Source organism: Mirounga leonina, unplaced genomic scaffold, assembly GCF_011800145.1.
Source record: "Mirounga leonina isolate KUSES-001 unplaced genomic scaffold, KU_Mleo_1.0 Mir_197, whole genome shotgun sequence".
In the NCBI taxonomy this organism is placed as follows: domain Eukaryota; kingdom Metazoa; phylum Chordata; class Mammalia; order Carnivora; family Phocidae; genus Mirounga; species Mirounga leonina.
Window position 1 is genome coordinate 7564338 of NW_023270494.1, and position 22626 is coordinate 7586963.

The following is a 22626-nucleotide window of genomic DNA, read 5'->3' on the forward strand; positions in this document are numbered from 1 at the left end:
GTGTTAGCAGAGAACAGAGTCGTCACTGATGGCCACAGACACGTTCCCGACCACGTGACAGAGGCCTGGTCTCTTTCTGCACCAGAGTCTGGATCTCTGCTCATGTCTAGGGCTCATTCTCCAGAAGAGCCATCCCTGGGTCAGTAAGGAGAGAAAGAGTACACTCAGGAGTGACAGAATTCCCCCCAGACAGTCAAAAGACCATGCTAGGATTGGCCAGAAAACAACTGGACCATGTGATCTCCTCACCTGTAATCGGTCAAGGAACAGCTGCTGCATCAGATCCTCCCAGAACAAGAGAGGCTTCTCCAGAAGCCGCTGACATATCATATCCCAGCTGTGATTGGTGGATTCATTGGTAAGTAATTCCCACATGGCATCGCGGATCCCTGCGAGACCTCTCATGCTCTTCACGTACATAAGCAGGTTGGTGATCCCATTTTTAATGTCTTCATTACACCTGCAACAAAATCATTTCTCTTGGGCCTTATTAGATTCATGGTTTTCACACCTTTATTAAGAAAAACAGGGCACCTGGGTGGCTCAGATGGTTAAGCGTCTGCCTTCAGCTCAGGTCATGATCCCAGGGTCCTGGGATCGAGCCCTGCATCGGGCTCCCCGCTCAGCGGGGAGCCTGCTTCTCCCTCTGCCTCTCTCTCTCTCTGTCTCTCATGAATAAATAAATAAAATCATAAAAAAAAAAAAGAAAAACAGCAGCACTCCATTTGAAAACCTCTTACCTGGGTCCCAATATAAATATTTCTATCTCTCGGAGTTTTTATAAATATGTATAAACAGCATTTCCGGCTACATGGGGGGGTGGGGCCTACCCTTGCCCCCTGAGCTATCTGTCTGGAAGGAAGGCTAGAGCCCCCCAGAATGGCTTCAAAAACCACTGCACTAAATAAAAGCTTAGGAGTGGCAGAACTCTTACACAGAATTTTAAATCCTGTAGGTAGTATTTTGAAAGGCGAATTCCCTCTTGGTTCTCCCACAGTGGGGGCTAACCTGCCACGAAGGCAGTGACCAGTGGCTGAGCAAGTGCCTGGCATGACCCAGTGGGCAGCAGGCAGAGCATCATCCAGAAGATGAGGCTTCTCCCTTCTTCCTCAGTGGCCCTCATTGGCCCTGGTGTGGCTACCCAGGTGGTCCCTGGCCACCTCAGGAAAGTTCTGGCTACTTACATGTGGATCCATTTCTGCAGCGTGTCTTTCAGGTACTCCTGGCTGATGGGCTGCGCCAGGGTTCGGAGAGCCGGCTGGAACTGGACGATGGACGCCGGCAGGTGTTTGAACCAGCTGCAGAGCTTCATCTCCTCTTGCAGAACGCCAGCACCCTTTCCTAAGAGAAGGCCAAGTGACAAGTAATCAGGGCCATCCTTTGAAAGGCATATTAAAAAATGGACCTAGAAGCAACCTCCAAAAATCATCTGGTCTTCTGGGCAGGTCAGACTGGACCCCCGAGAGAGGGGGAAAAGGAAAGTATAGACTGTACGCCCATCGGGGAGCTGGCAGCTTCGTGCCAACTCTGGGCACCATGTTGGTAGAGAAGGCGAAGGACAGGGAGGAAGGGAGTGGGGGCGGGGCAGGGAGAGAAAGCAGTACTGAGCGCTGTGCGGCCCTCGACGTTGTCACAAAGTAAAAGGTGACAGTTTCCTTTTCCTCACCATCCTCCGACCAACCTGGAAGAGCTAAGGAAAGAATGAAAGACCACTCATCCTGATCGGTGAATTGTAGCTCTTCAGAGGTGACCTCCCAAGAAGGACACAGGCATCTGTGGGGCGACTCTGGGAGGCCCATTCACCGTGTTCTGTGCGTGAGCACCCCCCGGAGCTTGAAACACAGGGGTCCTTCTAAGGTCGCTTGCACTTGTTGTCCAGAGCCATGACACATTAGCCTGTACTCACCTTTCACAAGGGAGGTAAAGCATTAAGTGGAAGCACCTAGAAGAAAGCCAGGGCATAAGGGAGTGGCACCCTCGTTGAAAGATAAATAAGCCCAAGAAGGGGCTACATAGGGGCACCTGGGTGGCTCAGTCGTTAGGTGTCTGCCTTCGGCTCAGGTCATGATCCCAGGGTCCTGGGATCAAGCCCCGCATCGGGCTCCCTGCTCAGCAGGGAGCCTGCTTCTCCCTCTCCCACTCCCCCTGCTTGTGTTCCCTCTCTCACTGTGTCTCTGTCAAATAAATAAATAAAATCTTAAAAAAAAAAAAAAAAGAAGAGGCTACATCATACATCTCTCTCTCTGAAAATGACCAGGTGGCTGTCCCCACGTTCTACCTGTTTCTCTTCTACCTTTGGGACTGTGTCTCCTCCGCTTGACCCCTGAGTTCTGGAGTCCCCTGAGGCACAGTCCTCTGCCATCCTCTCTTCTTCCTGATGATGTCCCCCATCCCCATGGCTTCAGACAACAGCCACATGCACAGATGTGTGTCTCCAGCCAGACCTCTCACTGCTCTGTTCTGGACCCACAGTCACCTGCCCACTCCACATTCCCGTTCCAAGGGCTCAATCATCTCCAAAGCAATATTTTCAAGAGCGAACTCATTATCAGCCCTTTCAAACCAGCTGCTTTTCTAGTAAACCTGGACACCTCCTTCCTATACCCTCCCCACCAATACCAAATCCCCTGCTAAACAGATGTCCAAGTTGTCCAGTTAGCCCCCATCGTCTGCCACCTAGGTCATGATGACAGCCTTCCAAGTGAGCTCTCAGCATCCACTCCAGACCCCATGAAGATCCACTGCCACATAAAAGCCAATGGTATTTAATTCCAATTAGGATAAATGCTATTAAATAAAAGCACAGGATGTATGGGGGACATAGAACAGAAGGACGAACAAGCCTGGAAGGTCCTAGAAGACTATCCATTGTTCTCTGGATAAAGTCCAAACTCCCTAGCCTGGTCCGCACAGCTCTACATTATCTGGTCACATCCAATAGACTGGCCATTATCTCTTCTCATGCTGCTCTTCCTCCACCCAATACCCCTTAGCCTCACCTGCTTGCTTTTAGTTTCTCAAATATACTAACATCTTCCTTGCCTCAAGACCTTTGCACATCCCATCCCCTTTGCCTGGAACTCTTTTCCTTGCCTTCCTCACCTGCCTAACTCTTAGTGAACTTTCAGGTTTCAGTTTAAATATCATTCTCCAGGGAAAGCCTCACTGGTGAGGTCCCTCCTTTCAATGCTCCCAAGTCAACCTGTACTTTGCCTTTATAGTAGTTGCCACTGTTGTTTTTCAATAGATAGGTATGTATTTGTGAGTTCAGTAGTTGTCTCTACCCTTAGACCGTGACCGCCACGAAGGTGGGGTCCCTATTTGTCCAGGGCACTGCTGTATCCCCAGAGACCAGCACAATAGCAGGCAGGTGGCAGGTGCTCAGTAAATAACAGCTGAATAATCTGAAAGTAAGAAAGGCTGGCTAAGAGCTCACCGGTAGGATGCTGGCCTGTGATGGTCTCCAGAGTTGAGAAGAGCAAGCCACACGGCAGGGATGGATCTGGCAGCTGACCTTCCGGTGAAGTGTAGAAAAGAGCATGAGCTTGGTTCAAAGTGGTGGCCAGCAGCTCCACTAATGAGCAAACCTGGGCCTTGACGCTGGCACCTACGAGAAGAAACCATCCTCCTGTGAACAGTTTCCTTTAGTAAAGTCAGAAACAAGAGCACTCTCTAGGTGCTTCAGGCTCCCTCGGCTCCCCCTTCTCCATTCTCTTAAGGACCATATGTTGGAAAGAAGCCAGATCTACCATGGTGCGGCTGGTCGAGAAGTTTCTGAATAGCTGCCTTTCTGGCCAACAGGAAGTCTGTTAGGGCTTGGCGGGGAGAACTCTCTTCTAAGAGCATTATGGAGCACAGGGCCTCCGCTACAGCTTGGTCAGACACGGCTGGGCCTTTGAGCAGCATCTTACTTTCATGCAGAATAGTTGACCTAGAAAGATGATGACAAAGAGCAATGGGGAATTTTTTAACATCTTGGGAAGAAGAACCCTGGTACATGAGGATAAAAGACACATTCCGTAAACCGGTCAGGGTGAAGCGCAGCCATCCCTAGAGCAGATCTTTATGCTGGATCTACGTACCGAAAGTGGCTGGCTGCTGTGACCTGCCGGATGAGTATGGGGAATCGTGAGAGGACGGGGCTGAAGCGGGAACTAGAAGAATCCAGCTGGAGCAGGTTGTGAAGGTGGCAGCAGAGCAGGTAGAGCTGTGTGGCGTGGAGATACTGGGAGGCCTCCATCGAGCTCCAGATCTTCTCGGGAATTTCTAAGAGTAGCTTGATCTGGGCAGCCATGCTGTAGAACTTCTCCTGGGATGGCTGCTGGGGCTGCAGGGAAAGGCACAGAACGAACGCAGAACCACTGCAAGCTCAGTGTCTGGCAGGCTTGGGGAGAAATGTGGGGGTATTGCAGGGTACAAAGCTTTTATTATGCCCGATTTGATGCCACTTGGCAAGGTTTCCAAGTTAGGTGTAGTGGGATGCCTGGAGTCAGGAGCGCTGGACAGCCCCACTGGATTGTCCTCCCAGTCATATGGAGATGCAAACTTAATCTGGTCATCTCAGTCTGGTTATCTATGACCCTCGAGATGTCTCCACAGCATGGAGCCCTACAGACCACCACTCAAGTGAGCTTTCTCCTTCCCTGTTCTGATGTTCAGCATCCCTACATTTGCACCTGTTTCTTTGAGTGCCTGATGGACTTCTTTGTTACTCGTCCATCAGATCTTCATCTGGTGCAGTCCTCACGCCTCTCCCCATCTCAGTCCACCCTCCTACTCCCAGACTCCTACCCTCCAGCCTCACCTCTTAGCAGAACACCACTCCCACCTCTTTTTTAGTCCTCACCACTCCCGAGTCCCACTGGAGCCTTTTCTGCTGTTGCCCTGCTAAGCTTCTCTGCCATTCCATAATCAGTATGTTCAAAACTAAATTCATCTCCCTACCAAAAATTTTAGTCATCTGACCTCTATATGTATCTTAGCATACCACCACTCTGCTCCCAAGTTCCCAGGAGATTCATATCCTTCCCATGGTTCTGATCTGGAGACATGAGGACGGGGAAGAAGGGTACTAGAGGTGTCTAGTGGGTTGAGGCCAGGGATGCTTATAAACATCCTAAAATGCACAGGGCAGTCTCTACAACAAAGAATGATCCAGCCCCAAATGTCAAAAGCACCAAGGTTGAGAACTCCTGCTTTAATTAAACTGATTACCTGTTTTTAATTGTCTTTTCATACTCCAGATCCATATTCCAAATCTCATCTGTCATGAAGGCCCCTCCTTACTGAGAAGGACTCAAGCCTGAAGTGACTTCCTTCAGAAATCTTATGGTAAATGTACGTAAGTATTTTGGAATCAATCACACAGTATCCTAAAATGCTTTCTACTGTTATTCTGAATTATTCACATTTTTCTCATCAACTTTCCATGGATTTAATTCCTTGACTAGACTGTAAGCTCCTTCAGAGCAGGAATTAGGGGGCTTCTGTCTCTTTGTGCCTGAACACACAGAGGGCACTCAAATTTTTGTGGGTCTGACTGAGAATAAATCAGATATAACGAGTATAAGAAATACATACATTTCTAAAGTCAGGCATGGTACAAGTTAGCTTTTTAATAAACCATGAAGCAAGACTCAGTTATAGGAAAGGCTGGCCACCTAGGAGGGGGCAGGTATAAATGCACAGCTTACAGAGGAGAGGGATGAGGTCTCTCGTTTCAAAAAGTATTTCCAACCTTCTGTGGTTGTGTTGTGTGAGCCCTGCCTACTAATCCGGATTCTTCTAAAACACAGGTTGTATTAAAAAGTTACAAACGGGAGCTAAATTGTACTTCTGCAAGTTCTTCCCCGTCCTATAAGGTTCTTCCCCGGGGTCGTTAAGAACAAATTCCAGGTTTACCTTTCTCATCCTCCCTACCCGTTCACTTAGTCATCCCCTTCTTTAGGAATGCAAAATGCTGCTCGAGTATTAGGATGGATTTAGGGCTGAATCCTTGCACACCAGGTCTGATCATTAGGGTTTGGAGGGAAAAAAGCAGGGTAACTTGATGAGAATAACCTTAGTTGCCTAAAATGAAACTGTTCCGCTATTGAAAGAAGGGGGCTTGATGGCTGGAACTGTCATTCAGCAACTCCACCAAAGGGAGAAGAGCGCTTTGGGTTTGTGGAGGTTGTTCTTGGGACTGGCGGGGGGAAAAGACTGGGATGAGGAATGAACGGTATGAGGGGAAGGTGTTAAGCGTCAGGGAACGTTACGCAGGCGGCGAGCCGAACTGTCTAGCGAGACCCCTGGCGTCTTCATCTCAACTTCGGAGAGCCCAGCGAAGCCACGAGAGAGGTGAGGGAGTCAGGGCCCGGAAGTCAGGGGAGGCTCCCGAAGGGCGACGGGCCAGCAGCCAGCGAAAGGACCGCCGGCGCCCTCCCCCGAGGAAGGGAGTCCAGAAATTGGCGGCAGGCTCTCCCCGGAGGCAGGTGAGGCTCGCGCGGGGGGCGAGGACCGACCGGCGGCCGCGTCCCCGCGGGGCTGGGGCGGGACCGGGAGTGCGGGGCTGACCTGCGGGTCCCGTGGCGGCCGCGGGGCGGCCGGGCCGGCGAGGCGGAGCCGGGCGCAGTACTGGTCGGTGGCCTTCACGGCGTCCACCAGCCCCTCGGCGCAGCGGCGCATCTGGCCGATGGTGTCGGCCGCCTCGATCAGGTCGCGGTACCGCTCGCCCACCATTTGCCGCAGCTCCTCTTTCTTGTGCTCGATCTCGGCCCGAACCTGGCGCTCCAACCCGCGGATTTCCTCCGCTCCGTGCGTCTCGAAAAGCGCCCCGGGGTCGCGCAGATCCAGCCGCTTCAGCGCGGGGGAGGCGGCCGTGGCTGCCATGACGGACCCGTCAGGCTCCCGACGGGTCACTTCCGCCCGGAGGCCCGCCCGGCGGCCATGTTGGGGCGGGGCCACTTCCGCCCCGCTGCCGGCCATGCTCGTGCGGGGCTCCTCCGGGCGGCCCAGGGGCGGGGCCGGGGTGGGATGGGCGGTGGTTTTGTTGTTGCTGTTGTTTTTTATTTTTTTTTTTAAAGATTTTATTTATTTATTTGAGAGAGAGAATGAGAGAGAGAGAGCATGAGAGAGGGGAGGGTCAGAGGGAGAAGCAGACCCCCTGTTGAGCAGGGAGCCCGATGCGGGACTCGATCCCGGGACTCCAGGATCATGACCTGAGCCGAAGGCAGTCGCTTAACCAACTGAGCCACCCAGGCGCCCTGGTTACTATAATTTTATTTTATTTTTTTTTTAAAGATTATTTATTTATTTGCGAGAGAGAGAGAGAGAATGAGAGACAGAGAGCATGAGAGGGGGGAGGGTCAGAGGGAGAAGCAGACTCCCCGCCGAGCAGGGAGCCCGATGCGGGACTCGATCCCGGGACTCCAGGATCATGACCTGAGCCGAAGGCAGTCGCTTAACCGACTGAGCCACGCAGGCGCCCTGTTGTTGTTGTTGTTTAAACTCAGGCGGGGCGGGTGGGGTAGATCGCTGGCGTTGGCGGTCTGCGCGCGCAGCGTCGCGGGATCCAAAGTCCCGCCCAGTGCAGGTGCAGCCTCGCGGCGTCCGAGCCCTGCGCCCGCGGTGCGACTGCGCCGTCTGCTCGGGACGCCCGAGGGCCCCGCACGGCTGGACCGCTTCGCTCGTTGCGGCGCCTGCTGGCCCCGGGCGTGCAGCCTTGTGTGGCATCGTTGTTACCGTTGTTTTCTGGGCCCATGACCGAATGCGGTGCCCGGGGTGGAGTTGGGGTCCGTTCGTGTTCATGGGCGAGAGCAACTTCGCACTTGTTCCTGACTGGCTCTTCCCTAAGGCGCGCGTCCGCTCGTTTTGCTTCGGTTTTTCTTTTGATGTCCATCAGTTCGTTGGGGCTTTCGTTATTTCAAGCGCGTATTTTTATCACGAAGGATGCACTTTCACCCGCGTGGGGTGGAGGGTGGTGGACCTAGAGGAAGGGGCGCAGTGCCTGAGAAACGGCGCCTGGGAGTGCGGGCCGGGGAGAGTGGGGCTTGTTTCTTCTACTACTTCCAAGACCCTTCGTTTTAAAAAACCGTTTATTATGGAAGAGTTCATACTCAAACTAACATGGAGAGGATGGTGTAATGTGCCCACCCTCCAGGTTTAACACTAACCCATGGTCAGCCATCTCTGTATTCCTACCCTTTCCTCTCCTACCCACTGCCTCTGTTATTTTGAGGCAAATCCCAAACAGCAACGATTTCAATTTGTAAATCAAACCATTCATTTGTACCTCACAATAGCCCTGCATTTTACAGATGGGCAACCTGGAACCCCGACGGGCAAAAGGGTTTACTCAGTAATAGTATAATTTTCGAAGCCTGTATACAAAATTAACTAATTTGGTATACACATCAGCCTTGCGAAGTAGGTAGGGGTATTTCTATTCCGTGCATATTCCATGCAAAAGCCCAGAGAAGCTTATTTGCCCACCTGAGTTGCATAGCTAGTAAGGGATGGGATCTCACCGAGATTTTTGAATTCTTGGCTTGTGCCTTTTCTGCTTTGTCACACGGCTTTCCACGGACTCAAAACACTCCATGGTGCCAGGTCTGCAATTCGCTGTCACATCAGTTGCATTCTGTAAGGGACATTTTGTTGATGTTGGCTGCCCAGCATCTGTGGAATGTCTTTTCTGTATTTGGGGAAATGACGTTTGTGTGGCAAGATCTTTTCCAGGGATCCCTTACAGCTATGGTGCAAGCCTGTGGGCCTGGGACTTTAAATGGAGAGCCAGTGATGTCAAGAGGCAGCAGGGGCATTGAATCCAGCTGGGGCTCCCAGCTGCCCGTGCTGGCCGTGCTGCTGGTGGCAACTATGGGTGACCACAGTGAGGCCTCTCATCAGAATTGATTGCCCAGTGGCATGCTTTGATTGGGTTCTGAATGTTTTTGCTTCCCTTTGTTCCCGTCTGTCCCCTGAGCCTGGTTCTCCAGCTTTCCCAGAGATTGCATGAGCTATCCAGTATCTTACTGATAAATTTCATTTCTTTGAAAATCAAAATCAGTTTTGGTTGCTTGCCCTAGAGTCTCTAACCAACACACCCTTCTGAGTTTCCAGCTCCAGAGGAGTTTGGCTGAGCAAGAGGGAGGCATGCCCAGGCGTCAGTTTTGATGGGGGGCCTGGGGGTTAGTATGAGGGGGCTTGCACTATGCACACACCTGTCATGTCAGGTAGAGAAAAGGCCAGCTGGGGGCCACAGACATCTCCACTTCAGGGTGTGTTCTAAAAGGAGAGCGTCCCCTCTGCTTCCCCAGCCAAGTTCTTCTGGCTGCCCTGAAGATGTCACTGTTGCTCTTCTGCATGCAGAACTGAGCCCCTAACGGAGGCTGTTACCAAGCCTTCCCGCACTGGAAAGAGCGCTGGAAAGGCTCTGGGCGCTGGAGGTAATGTGGCTATGACTCTTTACTCTCTTTGTCTCCTTTTCTTTTCCCTTCTGCATCAAGGTCCCACGTCCCCTTCCTCTTCTGTGGTTTCTTTGTTTGTTTTGGTTTGGTTTTGGTTTGGTTTGTTTTTGCTGTCTGGCCCTCTCAAAACCAGGATGGAGGCCCAGAGCTTCAGCAGCTGGACAAGGCAAGTGCTGGGGACAGAGGGGCAGAGATGAGAAACTAGTCTTTTTTGTTTTTCTCAAGGAGGCACATGAACAAAGGGCACTTCGAGTTTTATCACCATCATTTTGTTTTGATTTAGGGAGGAGTGCGTGCCCTTCGTGTGGGGGGTGGGAGGGTGTCTTCGTGTCATTTTCTTCTTTTACTTTAAATCTTTAGGGGTAGAAGACATCCAGTGTTTACATTCAAGAGATTATGTTTAGGTCATCCTGGGCTTCTGAAATGAAACCCGGACATTCTGCCAGTTACAATAGTTGTAATTTTGAGCCCCATCTAGGCACTTTGCATATGTTACCTTTAATCCTAACAATAATCCTACAGCATAGGTGGTCTTATACTTGTTTGATAGATAAAGCCAGGTTCGGCAGAACCAAGTAACCTGCCTGAGATTACACAATCAGCAGCCAAGCCTGTCTACACATCCCGGTCAGCCCAACTCTAAAGTCCTTGGTCTTTCTACTTTGTCACAGAACATCAAGAGACAGATGGGCCAAACAATTCTGAGCAACATTCAGATGGTGCCTGCGCTGCTTCCTACCTTCTGCAATTGTCTCGGCATTTGGGACCTGAGCTGGAGTGTGATTTGGGGGCACGTGGCACCTGCCGGCGTGGTCAGGCCTGGTCGCCAAGTGTCTGTGTGCTGGAGGGCTCACTTTCAAAACTGGGAATTTGTCTTGACATGTTTGCTTTCTCTGGGCCCACTGGCATTCTGGTTTCATTCAGACTATTGAGGGGACAGATTTGTCTTTACTTTTTAATAGAAATACAGAAGGCAAGGCAGCATAATGCCTAAAATAGAAGAGTTCTTAACTGGTCTTTGCAGAGACCACACATTCTCCTTCCCTTGTGCGATATGTGGTCTAGCATCTGGGAAAGGGTCCTGGAGACCTTGGCTCCCAGGCTGAGTCAATAAATATTTGCATGATGAATGAATAGTGTCATGCATACAGAGTGTCACAGAATCACAGAGTATCAGCTCAAAGGGTGCATTGGAAAAGGCAAAAGAATCTCCTGCCATTAACTACCTAATAGTCAAAATACTGAAGGCAATGAGACAGTTCTCACCCATATCACAGCCTCCTCACGGACTTGTTTCAGTCCCTCTCCTTTGACGTTCGGTGGCTGCAGGTTGGGCAGGTCCCTGTTCAGTCTGAAGAGCGAAGCTGAAGAAGACTCACCCCAGACCCCCCGATGATGTTGGAGGAAGGGGCATCTCCTCACAGATTTGGGATGAGATGGGGGCTGGCCACACCCAGAGAAGAGAGAACAAGTGGAAGAAGCAAGCTTACCTGGGAACATTAAAATAGGTTCACCTCTGGCTGCGCTAGAAGAGACAGAAAAGGAGAGAGAGAAAAAGAGAAGGAGAGGCAGCAACAACAGATTAACCGGGAGGGGAGGAAAGATCGGGGAATTTGATGCGGCAAAGGGCAGACCCTGTCGGTAAGAGGAATGCCGGGGCTGGCCCGAAGCTTGGACTCCACTGCACCGCGGTCTGGGGGGATTCAGACATTGGGTGTTTGCTCTGGGCCGAGATGCCAGTGGGATAAAGAGCCTAATGCAGTCGTCTTGACGTCTTATCTTTAGAGCCCTGTTCATCAGCTGTGTCTGCCGGAGCTGACATTTGTGGTCAAAGGGGTGGCTATTTGACTTAACTGTTTGCAGATTCCTGAGACTCTGCCTTGGACAAATAGGCAGGCCTCACCCCTGATGAAAGGAGGCTGAATGTCTGGGCTGCACACATTCTCAATACCTTGACTGAAAAAGAAAGGTGGCAGAAAGGTGATGAAAAGTTCACGCTGCACCCGTGATGTCCTTAATTAGTGTGTAATTGAATACTGTGTTCACGAGCTCTGTGCTAGATGCTGTGGAGGATACAGAAGACATTTGATTAACAGTTGGTGGTTCTGTAACAGGCTCAGACTTCTTTTCAAGTCCCGTATGTTGTCTTTTCCCTTCCCTACGGTTCCAACCTAGCTGCTGAGCCTTTCCTGGCTGTATTGAGAAAATCGAAGCAATCAGACACAAATGTCCTCGTGTGAAATCCGCTGCATCTACGGGCCTGCTTGAATATATACTTAGACCTTCTACGCGCTCTCTTGTTAGAGCAGAGTGTTCCTGCTCCCTTGACCTCCCCACTTGACCTCTGGATCTCACTTCCTGCCTCTCAGAGGCTTTACTTCCTTCTCTCTGCCGTATAAGTTTCTCCCACTCAGCCGGATCATTCCCATCACAGGCATGCCCCGCTTTTCAAAAGTTTGCGTTAGGCCCCTTTGCTTTTAAGAAAGACCTCCACTGGTACCTGTTTTCGCTCACCAAAAGACATCTGAAGAGGATTTTCACTTTTATGAAAAACAGGCGAAAAGCGCAAACAGCATCCAGTGTCGGTTTTGCAGAAGCCAGGCCCTGATAGAGGCAGCGCCCCGGGGCAGCGAGAGGGGCACCCAGCCCCTTTCCCCTCCTCCCCCAGGACACGCTCAGCATCCCAGCAATCAGCCGCTGCAGCTCTGAACGGAGTCTGTGAGCATCTGGGCTATATCTCCACCGGTTTTGTGTGTCCGTTTGTGTGGACACCAAGATGTGTCCCAAAGTATCAGAAAAGACTAAAAGAGGTGATTTTTTGGATGTGGCAGCGCCCCCAATTTTTCCCATATCAATTAATGTAATTGCTTCTTTGTGCCATTTCGGTTACTGAAAGGCTCTGTAGGAATGCTCAGCTTTCGGATGGTAGGTAAAACCTGGATCTTAAAAATATTCTCTGGTCTCTGCCATCTTACAAACATGCTCTGTTGTCTGCACGCCTCCTGTCTGCCCCTGTCCATCTCTCCTCTCCGCATCAGGACAGGATGTCTCCAGGCCCCTCCGGTTCTCTTCTTCAGCTCTGCCCAACAGGGCTTCTCACATCACCGCCCCGTCCAGTAAAAACGATGAAGGCCATCTTGCCAGCTTCAGCTGCTTCTCAGTTTCTGGGCCTTTCAGCGTAGCTGACCTGCCCCTGTGGACACTGTTTCCTCTTGGCTCCTGCGACATGCCCCGGGGCCTTCCCTCCTACCTCATGAGGCACTTCTCCATCATTTTGCCATCTCTTCTTCCTGTGCTTGACTTCTCATGCTGGATGGGCCCAGGCTCGAGCTTTAGCACCTGTCCCTTCTGGGTCCGAGTTCTCTGTCCAGGTGATCCCCCCCACCCCTGCCCCGTGGCCCTAAGAGTTAGAGGGTCACTGCAGTGGTGGAAATGGAGAGAAAGGAACGGTGTCTGCAGGTGATGCCTGCATTTGTGACTCCAGCCTGAGTTCCTGCAACACCCCAGGCTCATCTCAAGCTTCACATGTCCAAAATAATAACTCTGGCTGCCACCCATCCTGCTCTCTCCCCCAGCGCATCCCCATCTCAGGAAATGGCACCACCCAGTTATTCATGGCTAGAGACCCAGAATCATCCTCGACCACCCTCTCTCTCACCCACACCCCACCTACTTACAAGTCCTACAGACTCTTTTTCCTCCAAAATAGGGGTTGATGAACTTTTGCTAGCAAGAACCAGGGTCAGTGGGCTTTGCATGCTCTATGGTCTCTGTCACTATTCAACAAGGCCACCATAGCAGGGAATCAGGACTAGACAGGATGTAAATGAATGGACATGGCTGTGTTCCAATAACACTTTATTTACAAAAGTAGGCAGTGGGGCCATCTTTGGTCCATGGACCATAGCTTGCTGATCCCTGATCTACAATAGATCCCTGTCCTTCCTGTCCATCCACGTCCATCCTAGTGCATCCCCTGCTTCAAACCTCCAATGGCTTTCTGCCCCTTGGGGGCAGAGGCAAATTCCCATCAAAGACCACCAAATCCCTACATGGCCTCACCTGTCCCTAGCCCTCTACTCCTGCCTCACCCACCTTCCTTCTTTTTCAGAAACAAGGCGTGGCTCACTTCTCCCTAAGGTCTTCACTCTGCCTGTTTCTTTTCTTTTTACTTTAACTTTTTTTAGAGAAAGAGTGTGGGCAAGGTGGGGGGAGGGGCAGAGGGAGAGGGAGAGAGAGAATCTCAAGCAGGTTTCACACTGAGTGTGGAGCCGGACGTGGGGCTCCATCTCAGCACCCTGAGATCATGACCTGAGCTGAAATCAAGAGTTGGATGTTCAGCTGACTGAGCCCCCCCAGGTGCCTCCTCTGGCTGCTGCTTTTACCAGATCTCTACATGGGGGTCACCACCTCTGAGAAGCCGGCCTGGGCCACCCCCCTCTAAAGTAGGAAGAGCTAACTTTCACTGGGGCTCACTTTATGTCAGCCACTGTTACAGACTCTGAATATGAACAAACTACTTTATTTCATGCTCACAGTTTGCTGAATGCACAGATCCCTCTGAACTAGATCCTGTTCTTATTCTTACTTTATCAAGGAGGAAACTGGGGCCGAGGGAGATTATATAATTTTCCCCAAGTCACTCGGGAAGTAGGAGAGCTGAGATATAAACCAGACTGTCTGGCTCTGGGGCCAACGTGCTTAACCACCTGTCTACTGTCCATGTATTTTCAACAGAGCATCTGTCACTATATTGCGACTTCGTGTTCCCTTATTTGTTGTATTTGTTTGAGTGTCTCCCTTACAACAAGAAGGGAAGACTTGGTCTGTCTTTCATCTCCCTGAATTCCCGGCTTCCAGAACAGTGTCTGGCAACATGGTAGACACTCACTATGTTCTTACTGCACGGATAATAATTTACCTTCGTAATAGATTAATTTATTGGTATGCTAACAAATCAGTAAGTATTCAAAGTACACCTTAGCTTAGAATTCCTATGAAAGAAAGAAAATAATCAGCTTTACTTGGATTTCAGAAGTGTGGAATGAATTCACCTTCTGATCAGTCCTCCCCTCTCCCCCAGATTAGGTGAACTCTTTGCATTTTTGAAGGTTGCTTGTGGAATTAGAAAAAAACGAAACAAAACCTCCTCTCCATCTTCACCATCTTGTTCCCTTATGTTGGTGCTTCGGGGCTGTGTGAGAGTGTGGTCACACAGGTCAATACCCTAGGACAGCGATACCGGGGGTCAGCAGAAGTTCAAGGGGAGGTGGTCACTGCTGACCTGGTTGAATGTCTTCAGCTTGAAGAAGCAGATCAGTAAGAGAAGCTGTTCTACTACAATCCCGCTGCCCTTGCCTCACCTAGAAAAGAGCAGTAGCCTCCCAGGCATGCACAGCCGCCACCTGAGAATATTCAGCTGGGAGGATACAGTTTGGTGGGATGTTTCCCTCTTGGATAGGGTGCATCTGAAGGAATAGCTTGGGAAGAAGCATTTTCTAGTCTGCCTTTCCTTGGGATGAGCCACTCGTAGGACCGTGCCCTGTCTTGGGATTCACTCGACCTAAAATTTTAAGTATCAGCTGACGTGGGCTTAGGACATGTCCATTTCAGAGACTCGGGCCCGCGGAAACAGAGCTCTGGGGAAGCTGCAGAGCGGTAGAAGGAGTTGCTGTGTTTCCAGGAAGCTGTGCTGGGCTCTACCTCTCCTAGGTTGGGGATGCATGTTTGTGTGGTGTTTTGTTTACGTCCTACCAGGTAAAGAGACACATCAACCCTGCTTGGCCCAAGACTAGATGATAAAAAACTCTGGATCCTTAGACACAAGAAAATGTGAAGTTTGGGTATTTGCAAATATGGTTTGGGAGCACATGCAAACAACTGGTTAAAATCTATTGAATAGCCAGTTTCGTTTTTTCACTTGCTTTTGGTGTAGGTAGGGGTAGGGGAAGAGTATCCTACTTGACCTTGACATTTGAGAAGTTGTGTGCAGGTGAATTGATACCTTCCAAAGGAAGACCATAAAATTGTATTCTGAAGTGTGAGTGTCCCAAGCAGAGTTAAATCTTTGGGAGCTGAGCACCCGGAATGCTCTGTGGGTGGAACTCAAACCCTGGACCCCTTTTGCATCATCTAAGCCATCCGATGGTTATTTTCTGAAAATCCAGTTTATCGTCTTAGGAATTTGAGAGTGCTGCTGACCCTGGAAGGCCCCCAGGGCCCTTCAGCTGCTCCCATACCTAAGGTGCCAGTGTTTCCGAGCTCCCTCCAGCTTTGCTAGTAGAGTGTGGGCAGCCTGGAGAGTGCTGGGGTCCCGACACGGGGGTTGGCCCGTGCATGGGAGTGCTGGTGATTCTCCATGTGCCTCCTCCCTTGCCGCCCTGTCCCTGCTCTGTGCCCCGAGGCGGGCCTCTGTGGACTGCCTCCCTAGGCTTTCTTACCCTCTGGCTCGGGCTGAGCTCAGCCGTGGGAGGAGATCAGAGGGGTCCGCGGTGACTCTGGCCCTGGCTGAATTACTTCACAGCTACATCTCCCGTAGAGTCCCACCTTCTCCATGGCTGTGGCTCTCACTGGGCCCCAGTGACATCATCCGCCCCTTGTCCCTTCAGCTTGAGGGCTGGTAGAGGTTTCTGCCTGTATGGAGTGCCCAGGAGCCTCATCCGTCTCTTGCTGATGCCCTTACATCCACCCACACCTCTGTACACAGTTCCTTCGTTACATTCATTTTAGTTAACCCCCTTTGAGCGTGCCATCTGTTTCCAGTTGGACCCAAGAGCGATACAGATGGTTACAGACCCGGGATTAGCAGCATGATCCTCTCCTTCTGGGCTAAGAAGGTGAGGCCCCGGGCCGACCACAGTCTCACACTGGAGGAAGAACAAAGAACGAACTCAGCAGTTTCTAACATGTCACCAGCTGCTAAGTTTCTAGAATGTTTTGGCAAGAGGAGGCTCTGTTTTGGGAGGTGGGACGTTATATCTCCGGTCCATTCTGGAGGAGACCAAAGTTTAGTTAGGCTTGGCAGGGGAGGAAAGCCCCTTCTCCAGAAAGGAACACCCTGTGTAGATAGAAAGTGTGTACACCTTATCGGCAGACGCATAATGCATTTACTTTTCTGCCCTAGACCGGCTTTCATCTTGCATCACGTGCTTGGTGCTGATGTTAGCACCAGCTAAGCTCTCCACTAATGGCAGGATTAGAAGCGATAGTTTAATATTAGCCAATTTGGAGAACGGTCAGTTGTTTAACAACCGAAAAGTTTCTGGTCTTTTTTTTTTTTTTTTTTGCTGTGATTGAAGGCGAGGGAAACCTAATATTTACTGGGTACCTCTGTCTGCCTGATAATGTGATACATTTTAAAAAATATTTTCTTTCATCCAGTCTCTTACACAACTCTGTGAGGTTCACGGTGTTATCCCTGAGCGTGGGCTCGGGAAGGTCAGGAACATCTTGTGGGTAGCAGGGCGATGCGGTAGAGCGGTTCAGAGCGCAGGTTTGGGCAAGGGATGCAAGTCCACCACGCCTCAGTTTCCTCGTCTGTTGAGCGGGTATTAGCTCCTGGGGGAACTGAATGAGATGACGCCTAAAAAGTGCCCAGCACAGAGATTGGTCCACTGTGAGCACTCCAGATATTACTCATTTCTTTTCTGGTGTCAGCAGATTTGTAGCTTAAGACCCTTAAGCTAGAAATTTTCATTATGTTTTGATTTTGAGTGAATGAAAAGATGAGAAGGTGATAAAAAGCTCTTTTCTTTGACCTAATTTTAAAACACTTGGTATTTCCCTATCATCACTTTTGCCATTAGCAGGACCGGGCAAGTCCTCATGGCACATTGAGAACACCCCCCACCCCCACCCCTTCACCATGCTTTACCGTCACCTAGCCATGCTCTTCCAACCGGGCTCCAGAATGTGGAAGCCATCACATGGGCTCATGAAGGATCAGTCTGTGGACCAAATGGGACTTAGCAGAAATAGACTTAGTTGTCTATTTCAAAGTGTTGTTTTTCTTTTGCTACCAAATGATTGCTAAGACATCTAGAAAATGTCTTGTGGGCTTTTCCTGGGGCTTAGAGTTTAAAAAAAAAAAATCCTAAAGTTTCCAGGTTCAGTGTTTTGGGAAACCTGGAAAGTGTGGGTTATCTTGTGACCTAGGACCGTGGCCCATTTTCCTGTATGTGTAGAGTCTTTTTCAGAGGTAGATGGGAGCAGAGGTGAGCCCACACAGGTGGCCTAATGAACAAACTTCAGTCTGAGTCCCTTTGGTGGGGAGTATGATTTCATGGGAATAGTTTATAGAGCAGTCCACTTGCAAATAAAAAAAAATAATAAAGTCACTAAAAAGCAATGTTTGCTTTTTGCTTTCTAGCATACACAGTCAATTATAACAGCAAAGATAGAGGCCAATTTATCTGACATACAGAGAAACAGACACATTCACAAAGATAGCTAGCGTTGAAGGCAAAGGCAGTTTTAGCAATTTCATCTCAATACTGGACATGCAGGAATGACATGTTAAGAAGAATAACCACATTCACAATACCACCGGAATAATAAAAATAGCTTGCGTGCATACCTAGTCTTGACATGTTAAAACCATCCATCACATCACAGCATCGACACTGGTTTTGGAGTCGGGGCTGCTGAAGGCTTTTTTTGGATGTTTCCTGGTTTCCTTGTGTCCACAGCATGGAAGGAGAAAGAGAACTCCGTGAAGCCTTCACAGACGTGGTAGGAGGGGGTCTGAAGGCTTGGATTTCATGACCTCCATCGCCCCTAGGAAGGGGGACGGCAACAATGTCCGCACCCAGCACTGCTCAGAAGAACAGAGAGGAGTGAAATGCAGTGTGAGTGCCCTCGTAGGACGAGTCTTCAGTCTCCTGTGAGAATGATTGATAGACTGTTTGTAAAAACCCATTGTCATTTCCTAGGGGGTGACGGACAGATTAGGGAACATGGAGTAAGTCTACTTTTGGAAAGATGCCATACACGTTAAACTGTCGTTGAACACATTGTCAGAGTCAGCTCCATACTCTGTTCTTTATTATTGATGTGGTTTCTCAGGCTGTTGGAAAGTGGAATGGAGATTTTTTTTTTTTTTTTTTTTTCCTGGAGAAAAGGCTTCTGAATCATTCTGGAGAGTCGAATCGTCTGCTTTTGCTTGCCATCGGATAGGGTGAGCTTGGAGGCTGCTCACGGCATTTGGTTGTGTGGCTGGGCTGGCTGATTTCCTCCTCCAAACAGATGGAAAAGCAGCCTCCATGAGCTGGTTGTTCTAACCAGGGACTGTTTTCTCCTGTTCAGCTGCGTAGTGGACGGCTTCTCTCTGAGGCCAGGCCAGGACCAGAAGCCGGGATTGATGGGGACAGGAATGAGGCCTGGCTCTGCATCATCCACCCGTAGGATTAAATGCCTCTGCAGACTATTTCCTTCAAAATCGCTTCTCACTTTCTCATTTTGTGAAAACTAAAGCGTGCCTTTCTCTTGTTTAAAGGGGGGCATTGTGGACTTGCCAAGAGAAGGCATTTTTAAAATTTCGATATATGTCTATCTTTCAATAAACATTAGAGAACACTCTTTTGAAAGACAGATGGAGGGAACGGCTAACGGATGTGAACTCTGATGAGCTAAATTTTTACAGCGTGAGACTCCCTGCTCGAAGGTGCCCATCTCCTATGTTGACACTACCCAAGGACCTCTGGACCTCAGCTGACCTGGTGTTCTGGATGGCGAAGCCCACCTCTGACGTTAGGCTTCACTGCTGATGCAGTCTATCACTTCAGTGTCTTGCTTTGGTGTTGTCCAGCAATGAGGGTTGACTTCATTGATCCTGGAGGCAGCGAAGGAAGCCGGTGAAATCCCAAATCCTCTAAAAACCCATTTCCATGCTGACCCAACAGCCTAGAACCATGTTGCTGATGGCAAACCAGATTTTGCATCTGCTCCGTTGGACTAGAAATGTTCTGTTTAAGGTTGAGGAGGGATGGGTTTCCTCGGCTGCAAAGACTGCCCCCAGCAGAGGCCACATGCAGCAGGGCTGAGGATACGATGCCATCACCTTCTAGCCGGTGGACCCTTTGGAACCAGGAGAATGCAAAAGGTGGTTGTGCGAAGGTGCAGGGGAGAGGAAAAATGAACCATCTGTGGTCTGTTGCTTCCCCGAGCAAGCCTGATAAATACTACAGTGCCCATCCACCTGGGAGTTAGGAAGAGAGATTCAGGAGACTATTTTAATCTGCTAAAAAGCATTTAAGCTGAAGGCAAACAGAGTGAGTCTTTATCCAGCTGAGTCTTTGCTCCAGAAGTGTCTGGATTGCAGATGGTGGCACAGCTCTCTTCCCCATCACATACCGGCAGGTACTCAAAAAGCACACGGAAGGAGCTGACATAGATATCCCGAACCCCGGAACTGCCCTGTAGCGGGATGATGGACAAGGGGGAGACTTCTTTTATGTTGGAGAGCCTCTTTGTGGAGGTGCTTCATGCCTGGGGGAGAGAACTGCAGTTCATTTTCTTGGTGGCCAAGCATCTCCGCTTCCCCCAAAGTGTTCAACCTCAGATTTGTATTAAGCATGGGGGCACAGAGCTATCATAATCAAAACAGTATGGGAATGGCATAAAAACAGACCCATAGATCAGCAGAACAGTATAGAGACCCCCCAGATAAACCCACGACTATATGGTCAACGAACCTATGCCCAAAGAGCCCAGAGCAGACAATGGGGAAAGGACAATCTCTTCAATACATCGTGTTTGGAAAACTGGACAGCCACATGCAAAAAAAATAAATAAATAAAATTGGACCTCTGTCTTACACCACACACAAAAATCAACTCAAAATGGATTGAAGACCTAAAAGTAAGACCCGAAAGCGTAAAACTCCTAGAAGAAAACATAGGCAGTAAGCTCCTTGACGTTGGTCTTGGCAATGATTTTTTTAAAAAGATTTTATTTATTTGAGAGGGAGGAAAAGAGAGAGAGAGAGCAAGAGCGGGGGGCGGGGGCGGGGTGGATAAGTAGACTCCCTGCTGAGCAGGGAGCCCAATGTGGGGCTCCATCCCAGGACCCTGGGATCATGACCTGAGCTGAAGGCAGATGCCCAACAACTGAGCCACTCAGGCGCCCCTTGGCAATGATTTTTTGGATTTGACACCCAAAGCAAAGGCAACAAAAGCAAAAACAAACAAGTGGGATTACATGAAGGTAAAAAGCTGCTGCAGAGCAAAGAACAAAATGAAACAGCAGCTCACTGACTGGGAGAAAACATTTGCAAATCATCTATTTGATAAGGGATTACCATCCAAAATATATAAGGAACTCATACAACTTAATAACAACAAAAATGGGCAGAGGATCTGAGTAGATATTTCTCCGAAGAAGACATACAGAGAGCCAGCAGATACATGAGAAGATGCTCAACATCCCTCATCATCAGGGAAATGCAATCAAAACCACAATGAGAATATCACCTCACACCTGTCAGAATAGCTATTATCCAAAAGACAAGGAAGAAATGTTGGCGAGAATGTGGAGAAAAGAGAACCCTTTTGCACTGTTGGTAGGAATGTCAATCGGGGCAGTCCCTTGGAAAACAGTATGGTGGTTCCTCAAAAAATTAAAAATAGAATTACCCTATGATCCAGCCGTCTCACTTCTGGGCATTTATCCATCCAAAGGAAATGAAAACAGGATCTCAAAGAGGTATCTGCACCCCCATGTTCATGGCAGCATTAGTTATGAGAGCCAGGACATGGAAACAACCTCAGTGACCATCAATGGATGAATGGATAAAGAAAATGTGATATAAATATATATATATCATACACACACACACACACAATAGAATATTATTCAGCTATATAAAAAAGAATGAAATCTTGCCATTTGTGACAACACGGTTGGATCTTGAGGGCATTATGTTAAGTGAAATAAATCAGAGAATGATAAATATGATATGATTTCACTTATATGTGGAATCCAAAACAAAAAACCTACAAAACCAAGCTCGTAGATACAGATGACAGATTGGTGGTTACTAGAGGTGGGAAATGGTGGGGGTGGGGGGGACGGTGGTAGACGAAATGGATGAAGGGGCTCAAAACATACAGATTCCCAATTATAATGTCAGTCAAGGTGATGTGTAAGGTACAGCACGGCCACTGTAGTTAATAATGCTGTATTGCCTATTTGAAAGTTGCTGAGAGTAAATCTTAAAAGTTCTCATGACAAGAAGAAGAAAATTCTAGAACTACCTATGGTGATGGATGTTCAATGGACCTGCTGTGGTGATCATCTCATTATGTGTGCAAATATCAAACCGTTATGTGGTACACCTGAAACGAATATAATGTCTCTCAGACCTCAATGGAAAAAAAGCCAGCAGCACGGGGAGGCAGGGGGTGGGAGGGGAGAAACGACTGTTAGAATCTGGCCTCAGTGAGCATCCATTTGAAAATAATTTTGAGGGATTTTTCTCCAAAGAAATTGTGTGTTTTTTCTTATGCAAAACTATTGCTGTTAGCAGAACACGTGCTTCCAGGAGGTGGACTAGTGGGGATGATTTGTAGTTTTGCCAACTGTACCTTTTTTTTTTTTTTCTCTCTCTTTAATTGAGGTGGACTGTTATTTGCAGGGACAGACAGCAGGGTGGGGCCAGGAATGCAGTCAGTGGTCAGGCATGGAGTCTTCTCCGTGAAAAATTGGCTTATACACAACGTCCCCCTCCCCATAAAAAAAAAAGAAGAAAAAGAAAAAGACAGTGTATATCCCTAGACTTCAAATGCATTAGTCAAATTATAGTTCCGTCCCTCCACTGAAAGCCCTGGAGAATCTCTGCATCGGAAGTCTTGCCTACAAGATATAGAAGGTGTTTCGCGTGTGAGCACGTGTCACAGCGTGTACCACGCACACCAGTGAACGTGCCCCTCACGTGTGAGTGCCACGCGTGTACTCCATGGTGCCGCCCGTGTGCCCTGCATCGCAGGGGCGCGTGTGCTTGGGAGCACAAAGCGTAGCGAGCCTTAGGGGAACGTCCCTTTGTCCTGAGAAGTAAGATGCTGGTGAACGTTGAGAAAACAACCAAGCCTTGGTTATGTTATGAGAAAACCACTCAGGTTTCTTGTTAAAAATAATACCCATGAGGAAAAATATCCGCCCTCTCAGTAATGGCCACTCTCTCTCG

General features: G+C 49.2%; 1 protein-coding gene across 2 annotated transcripts in view; it reads right to left on the minus strand.

Annotated features, from left to right (window-relative positions):
- COG1 (component of oligomeric golgi complex 1) overlaps positions 1-6870 on the minus strand; it is a 12821-nt gene extending 5951 nt beyond the window's left edge. For both annotated transcript variants that reach the window (XM_035026129.1, XM_035026130.1), the window contains exons 1-6: positions 6556-6870; positions 4083-4327; positions 3750-3931; positions 3437-3607; positions 1185-1341; positions 250-460 (exon numbers count right to left, since the gene is read on the minus strand). In XM_035026129.1, the coding sequence (XP_034882020.1) occupies positions 250-460; positions 1185-1341; positions 3437-3607; positions 3750-3931; positions 4083-4327; positions 6556-6870 (1281 nt within the window). The remainder of the gene's footprint in view (positions 1-249; positions 461-1184; positions 1342-3436; positions 3608-3749; positions 3932-4082; positions 4328-6555) is intronic.
- Positions 6871-22626: the final 15756 nt, after the last annotated feature.